The sequence below is a fragment of the Peromyscus leucopus genome, chromosome 7, assembly GCF_004664715.2.
Source record: "Peromyscus leucopus breed LL Stock chromosome 7, UCI_PerLeu_2.1, whole genome shotgun sequence".
Classification (NCBI taxonomy): domain Eukaryota; kingdom Metazoa; phylum Chordata; class Mammalia; order Rodentia; family Cricetidae; genus Peromyscus; species Peromyscus leucopus.
This window is the reverse complement of record NC_051069.1, coordinates 44,602,748-44,609,755: the sequence shown is the minus strand read 5'-3', so window position 1 is coordinate 44,609,755 and position 7,008 is coordinate 44,602,748. Positions and strand designations below refer to the sequence as shown.

Sequence of the window (7,008 nt, the reverse complement as noted above, 5' to 3'; positions counted from 1 at the left end):
CCTGGAGCTGGAGTTAGAGGTGGCTCTGAGTAGCTGATGTGGATGCTGGGAGCCGAGTCCCTTGGAAGAGCAGCAAGTGCTCTTAACCTCTGAGCTATCTCGCCAGCCTCGCCCCTTACCTGCTGGTTTAGGCTGTGCTCACATGACTAGTGTTGGCCTGAGGTCTTGTGGAGCAGCGTTTCTAAAGCCGGTACTGGCTGCCTGGCTTCACTGCTATGCTTTTCACCTCTGTGTTGGTAGCCATTCTGAGGTTGGTGGATGGACGCAGTGGAAGCTGTCATAATTTCTGAGTACCCCGTGGGGCACAGCTACTTTTACACACACACACACACACACACACACACACACACACACACACACACACACTTTATGGGCTCTGGGGATCAAACTCATGTCCTCATGCTTGCAAAGCAAGTACTTCACTGACTGAGCGGTATCCTCAGGCCCTGGACTGCTTTTCAGTGATTTGAGTCATGTGCATAGTGAGGACAGGCAAAAAAATTAAACTATCCCTAGCTGACATTTGCTTCTTTGTCTGGGCAGTTTGGGGTGGATAACAATTTCATTTCCTCTTGCACATAAGAGAAGATTAAGAAATAACCACGACACTGGTCTGAATAGATGTCTAAAAGGTTCAGATGCTTCAATCATATTTCTTCTTTTGATTTGTAAAATATTTTTATTTCTTTCGAAAAATTTTACTTAGCAGTGCTTAAGATAGAGAGCCACCCTGAGACTTTCTGTCTATGTTCTAGGTAATCCCCTTTGTGTCTCCCCCATGGATTTCACTGGGGATAGTTTATCTTCATCTCCTATGCACCCCCTTCTTTGAGCTGTCATAGGAAGAAATCTTCAAACCCTTCTTTTCCATCTGCACTCTGACCTTGGAAGTTGAAGGAGGTCATTGTCACATCATCACTTGCCAACCAATCAGAGGGTACTTCCCTTCCACAACCTTCCTATTCCATAGGAGTTCTCGGGCAGCTTCCATGGAAGGAGGGAGCCAAGAAGGCCCTCTGTAAACCTGAAGATGATCATTACAACATGGATTGTGTACATCTTCGCCCGGAAAACTGTAGGGCTACCCTTCCCACCAAAGACAAACTCGGTGAGTGATGGTGGCCACATGGAATGGTACCTACTCCATCGTCTCTCTGTCTGCGCTCCTGTGGGGTGCAGACACCACACATCATATCACATTAGATGGCAGCGGTGGTGGTGGTGGGGAGGGTGGGTCTCTAGTGTTTCTGACGTCATCGTCTTAACCAATTTGTTCCAGGACATTGAAGTTGTGGAAAGTGAAGCTGTATCCATAGTCCAGCATTGGTTGAACAAAGTGAGTAGAGTTCCTTTATGACTCAGTCCCCAAAGTTCTAGAGTGCAGGTATCAATGGGGGACAGGAATTAGGACTCTATTCTCTATACAACTGAGAAACTCAAGTTTATTACCAAATTCCCTGCCTAGAGTTGAGTTTAATTCATTCTAATGTCTGAGAGGATGTGGGGTTTTGTGTTGGCAAGAGAAGTGCTGGCATCCGTACTTCCTGACTTACCAAACATCCTAGAGGAGGGAATTCTGTGGAAGGCAGTCCCCGAAGTACCATGGGATAGGGCCACAGGCTTAGGTGAGGTCCCAGAGATTCATAGAGGGATCGTGATGGAGGTGCTTTGTGCAGAAGCTGAGAGTAATGGAGTGAGTGGTGTGTGTGTTGTGTTGTGATGGGAGGAACGCAGGGGAGGGAAGAGGAGAGGGGGACTAGAGAGAGATCAGCTGGAGCCAGGCACTTCAAGAGGGAAACTATTCACCTTTCAGACGGAAGAAGAGGCTTCTCGGAACATAAAGGAGAAGATGTCTACCAACATCCCTCCCACTCATGGACACGACATACATGTGACCAGAGATGTGGTAACTGGGAGTTTGTGGGAAAGTGGGGGTGACAGCGTGAGGTGAGGGACCCTGGGCAAAGGGCACATCTCAGCCGTGGGTGTCCACATTGGCTAATAACCACACGTATTCAATCTGGATTTCCTAGGTGAAGCATCCTCTCTCCAAGTGTGATATGTTATCAGACCCTAGTCAGGAAGTCCTGGAGGAGAGAACAAGGATCCAGTTTATAAGATGGAGGTACAGTACCCAGGGAGTAGGGCAGCCTACTGAGAAGGCACCAGCCCCTCTCCAGGGTCCCTGGCTGGATCAAACACATTTGTTCTAAAGATGCCACCTCCTTTGGCAGAGAAATTCCTCAGTCATGCGTTGGGGACTTAAGGGAATGTTCTTGCTATCTTGAAAGCTTAGCTCATTCGTACATTTTTTAAAGTTTTTTTTTTTTTAAATTCATTTTACATACCAACCACAGATCCCCCTCTCATCCCTCCTCCTGATCCCCCCATCTTCCCTCCCCACCCCTCTCCCCTCCTCCAACAGGGTAAGTTCTCTTATGGGGGACGGCTAAGCCTGGTACATTCAGTTGAGGCAGGACCCAGCCTCTCCCCACAGTCGTACATTTTTTAAATGACTTCTGCAGTTGGGGGACTGGGCTTGCTCTCGATTTCCTAAATGCTTCTGAATATGTTTCAGATTCCCGTTATTTTTGCACTTGAATTGTTCAGAAGTGGCAGCACTTTAAAGAGCTAAAAGAAAATAAGCTCTTAAAATGCAAAAGCCAAAGCCCTCCTCTGCGACTTTGCAGTGCGGAGGTCTCGCAGCACCAGAGGCAGGAATTTTGTGACAAAGCTTTGTTGTCACCTTCCTGCCACCTCGGTGCAGGCGGTTCTCACAGCCTTTCTTGGTCCTGAAGATGGGAAGATGCTGAGACTTTAGGGGTGGGGAGTGGGGAGGCGGGGGTGGGGTGGGGAGGAAGCAGGGAGGAGGCAGGGGGAGGGGGGAGACAGGTCTGAAGTCACCCCAGTCCTCCTATTTTCTGTGTGTTCCTGAATCCATTAGTGTTTGGGCCAGATCATCACATCCTTCCTTGAACTAGCCCAAGTGTGAAAAGGGCTTGTCCTTCCCTCCTTCCCCTTGCGTCTGTTGTCAGCTTTGTGCTTCCCTTGAGGAAGCTGCACTTCTCAGCGAGCTTAGTTTCGCTTCGGGACTTGGGTATTCAGGGTTTCCTTCGCCAGTGACGATGTATTGTCAAGTATTCAAATATGCACTGACTCTTCTAGGGAGGGATAACCGATGGTGGGATTTCAGAGACCCCCAGAGAAGAGATTTTTTTTCTCTAGAAACTCACTGAGGCCCCTCAGCATTATTGACTGCACTCCCAGCTTTTCCTTGCTCAATTTGGATGGACTCTGGAGTTACACACATGACTCTCCTCAGTTTTGGACCATACCAACCTCATCTCCCAACCTTGCTTTAATCTTGGCTATACAAGTAGTTTAAGATGTTTGAGGCAGGTGTGAAGCATCCGTGGTGTATCTATGTATAACTCTTCCATTCTGAATTTTCAGTGGAGATTGGAAATGAACAATCTGCTCTTTCCCATAATGCACTGATTCTGGAGTTTTCTTCATAGTTCTGCTAAGTAGGTGGTCAGGGTGACATCCTTGCACAAAGCCATGCTGGCTCTTCACTCTTCTAGTGGGTGTGCATGCATTGCCCTGTACTTGCTAGCTGGTCTGCAGGGGGGAAAAAGAGCAAAGCTCAGCTCCACATTTCATGGACATAAGTTAAGCAGACAGGTAGGGTTAGGGAAGCCTGGAGGAGGGTCTGAGGGTGCAACTGGAGGCCCAGGCTGCACATTTATTAGCTATTGCTGCCAGATCATCCCAGGAAGATCTCCAGGGGGCTGCTTGCTCAGAATGGGTCTTTAATGGGGGTACTACTCTCAGAGAATGGGGAACTGCAGAGAAAAGGAGAGCCTGTGCAGCCTGGGCATCCAAGGCCTGTTTTCTGAGGAGCCCCTTACCCCTAGGGTGGGAACAGTCAGCCTTGCCTGCTTCATCTCCGTCTATGGGCTCCAACTGGTTCCTTCTGGTAGGAGCTGCAATCACCATCACATCCCCCCTCTCTCTGTAGGCAGAGGGGGAGGCCAGACAGAATTTGTGTCTCAAACATAACAGGACACCATAGACAATGAAGGGTGTTATTTGGTGGGCTACAGGCCTCTGGAGGGAAGGGGTGGGAAATGACAGGAGAAAAAACAGGAAGTAGACTAGAGAGGGAAAGGCAGTGTTAGCACAGAGAAATAAGGCAAACAGTGCTAAATTGCAGTGTCTGTGCCATGGTAATCCTAAGAGTACATCATGAGACTAGAGAGGAATTTGGAAGGGGGAGTTCCACACCTCCATCACCCTGCTGGCAGCCAGCTTCTCTTTCCCTGTATCCCCCTGGAACACTGTGCTGTCACACAACGGCTGGGTGACTGAGAGGCACTTCGTTATTTAAGAAACAGTAGAGTCAGGGGTGGGCTCTTAGGCTCATGTATCTGGACTTAACTGTTACTGTTCCTATAGTCCCAATCTCAGGAGCCCTGCTAGGCTTAGCCATTATGAAAAGCAACTCAGAATCTCACATGGTCATGGTATTTTCCAGCCACACCCGCATCTTCCAAGTACCAAGTGAAATGATAGAAGATGTCATGCAGGACCGAATAGATGAAGTGAGACGAAGGTAAGTGTTCCTGTGACGAGGTGCCTTGTATACCTACCTGGGTCCATGTGGGTGGAGACGACATCAGAGTTAGCTGGCTATCCCAATCATCTGTTGGCTCTAACATGAGTGGGGACACATAGCTCCCAGGGCCTCTGTCCTTTGTGATCCACATTATGGTGGCCTTTTCAGCCTTGGTGCCTGCCTGTCATGGCTCCAGGCTGAGGGCTTCTTTCCTGGACTTCAATTAAGTTTACACGCAATGATTATACAGTGTGCTTTTCACCTAGCTCATGCCCTGTGCTGTGGTTTGGGTATTAGGTCTAAGTAGGTTCTGATGGCAGGCTCTTTCCCATCTTGCTGTTCTCCTCTGTCCTCTGCAGCGTGTCTCACCTCATGTGTGACTCATATAATGACCCAAGCTTCAGAACTTCTTGCTCAGACTGCTAAGGTGAGGAGACCCATAGGTAACAGCCTGGGTGGATAGGCTGTCTTGCCTTGGCAGTGGAAGGGTGACCTAGCATGGGGAGCTTTACATTTCCCTGAGTGAGGCGTCTGCACTTAGGGCTGGTGAGCGGGGAAAAGTGGATGTTGCTGTCCTAACTCTGCTTTGAGACAGAGTCTTAGTAGGAGTGAGGGCGTATGGAATTTGAACCTACCTCCAGCAGGGACTTTGGGCCATATATCCTCTCCTTGTGCTTTGCACATGACAGTGCCCATAACTGAATGTTGAATCACCTCTGGGAAGTGGAAGGCTGGGGGTGGAACCATCCCAAGACAAGGACCATGGCTGAAGCAGCCACTGTGCCCTGTCCAAGTGAGATGCCCTGCTAACTGCTGTGGGGGTGGGGATGAAAGACATGATTGACACATAGCTGGAAGCTTAAAAGCAGCACGAAACACAATGCTAGCATTTATTCAGTGCTGTCTGCATGCCAGCTCCTGCCCAGGGCATATTTTGTCAAGGGTTCTCATTGATCCAGACAACCCTTGTCCAGAAAGTAGAGAACTTGTAAGTGAGGATGGGGAGCAGATCCTGGCTTTAGCTGGCTGCACATTTCCACGAGGGCTCACTGAGCACTTCTCTGATTCCCAGGTTGAAGGCCTCCGGAATCAACGAACAGCCTGTGTCCAAAAAGGATCCACCTCGTGTTTGACCTGAAGGGTGACCAGACTTTAGCAGAAAGACTATAGAGGCTGAGCCCTTGGTTACCACCATGATGATACTGGAATCTTCTTGCTGAAGTGCTAATAAAGAGACATCTTATCACCAACCAGCCTTAATGTTGGTGTGGATGCTTTGCCATTTCTCCCTTCCCTCCATTCTTCCCTCCCCCATCCATCCATCCATCCATCCATCCATCCATCCATCCATCCATCCATGCAACCATCATCCATCCATCCATCCATCCATCCATCATCCATCCATCCATCCATCCATCCATCCATCCATCCATCCATCCATCCATCCGGTTTTGGGTGCCTTGCAGGCCTGGTGCTGGGGCCACATAGCTATCTGCTATTCTACTGCTGTGTGCAGCAGGCAGTACAGCAGAGTCCAGCACATTTGAAAGGATGCTGGTGTGGACTGGGATGGGGGTTGGGTGGGTGAGTAGATTTCCTGAGGGAGTGCTGGGGAGCCCTGTATTTTATATTCACTCATGCTTCTTTAGCAATCTTCCTTTACGTAGCTCTCAGCTTCTAGTCTCTATCCTTTCTTTTCTCTGAGAAGTTAGAGGGCTGAGTGTGCAGGCTACTGAATATTGTTAGTGTTTTCATCCTTTTGGCACTTGACTGTTTCACCCCACTCTTGCTTGCATGGTTTCTGCATGGAGTTCTCATCCTTGCTCTTTGTAGACAGGAGCGTTTTCTTTACTCTGTCTTTTTTCACTGCCTTCTTGATTTTTTTTTTTTTCCCGAGGCACGGTTTCTCTGTAGCTTTGGAGCCTGTCCTGGAACCTGGAACTTGCTGTGTAGACCAGGCTGGCCTTGAACTCACAGAGATCCACCTGGCTCTGCCTCCCGAGTGCTGGGATTAAAGGCGTGCACCACTGCTGCCCGGCATTTTCACTGCCTTCTTTAACGATTTTTGTGTTCGATGTTTAAAGTGCCGAGTTTCATAAGGCCATTTCCACACCAGTTATATTTTGAACACATTATCCCATCTCTCTCTTCTCTCCCCTCTTCACTTCCATGAATCCCCTTCATTCTTTTAGACAATTTTACTTCTATTTTCATGTCAAATACACATGCAAGACTTCATGTATCTATATAAAATCTAGAATTCAGAAAATATGCAGTTAGTCTTTTTGAGACAGAATTAATCTGCTTAATATGGTAATAGCCAGTTGCAACCATTTTCTTGCAAGTGACATAATTACGTCCTTTCTGCCTGAATAAACTTCCATTGTGCA

The 7,008-nt window shown here is 48.3% G+C and overlaps 1 protein-coding gene across 2 annotated transcripts; it reads left to right on the top strand.

The window, feature by feature from the left end:
• The first annotated feature begins 943 nt into the window (after positions 1 to 943).
• Positions 944 to 5,871, top strand: Spata19 (spermatogenesis associated 19). Of its 2 annotated transcripts, XM_028883042.2 has the most exons (7): positions 944 to 1,108; positions 1,280 to 1,336; positions 1,814 to 1,906; positions 2,034 to 2,125; positions 4,538 to 4,615; positions 4,978 to 5,045; positions 5,691 to 5,871. In XM_028883042.2, the coding sequence occupies exons 1-6, from the start codon at positions 1,031 to 1,033 to the stop codon at positions 5,042 to 5,044; spliced, it is 465 nt and encodes a 154-aa protein (XP_028738875.1). In that variant the 5' UTR covers positions 944 to 1,030; the 3' UTR covers position 5,045; positions 5,691 to 5,871. The 2 variants fall into 2 exon arrangements, with proteins under 2 accessions (XP_028738875.1, XP_037063553.1); XM_037207658.1 differs by lacking the exons at positions 944 to 1,108; positions 1,280 to 1,336 and adding an exon at positions 1,419 to 1,693.
• The last annotated feature ends 1,137 nt before the right edge of the window (positions 5,872 to 7,008 follow it).

Coding starts and splice junctions, on each gene's coding strand:
- Spata19 (XM_037207658.1), top strand. CDS start 1,487: ATGTCTGAGAGGATGTGGGGTTTTGTGTTGGCAAGAGAAGTGCTGGCA. Junction 1,907..2,033: donor TACATGTGACCAGAGATGTG/GTAACTGGGAGT, acceptor TGGATTTCCTAG/GTGAAGCATCCTCTCTCCAA. Junction 2,126..4,537: donor ATCCAGTTTATAAGATGGAG/GTACAGTACCCA, acceptor GGTATTTTCCAG/CCACACCCGCATCTTCCAAG.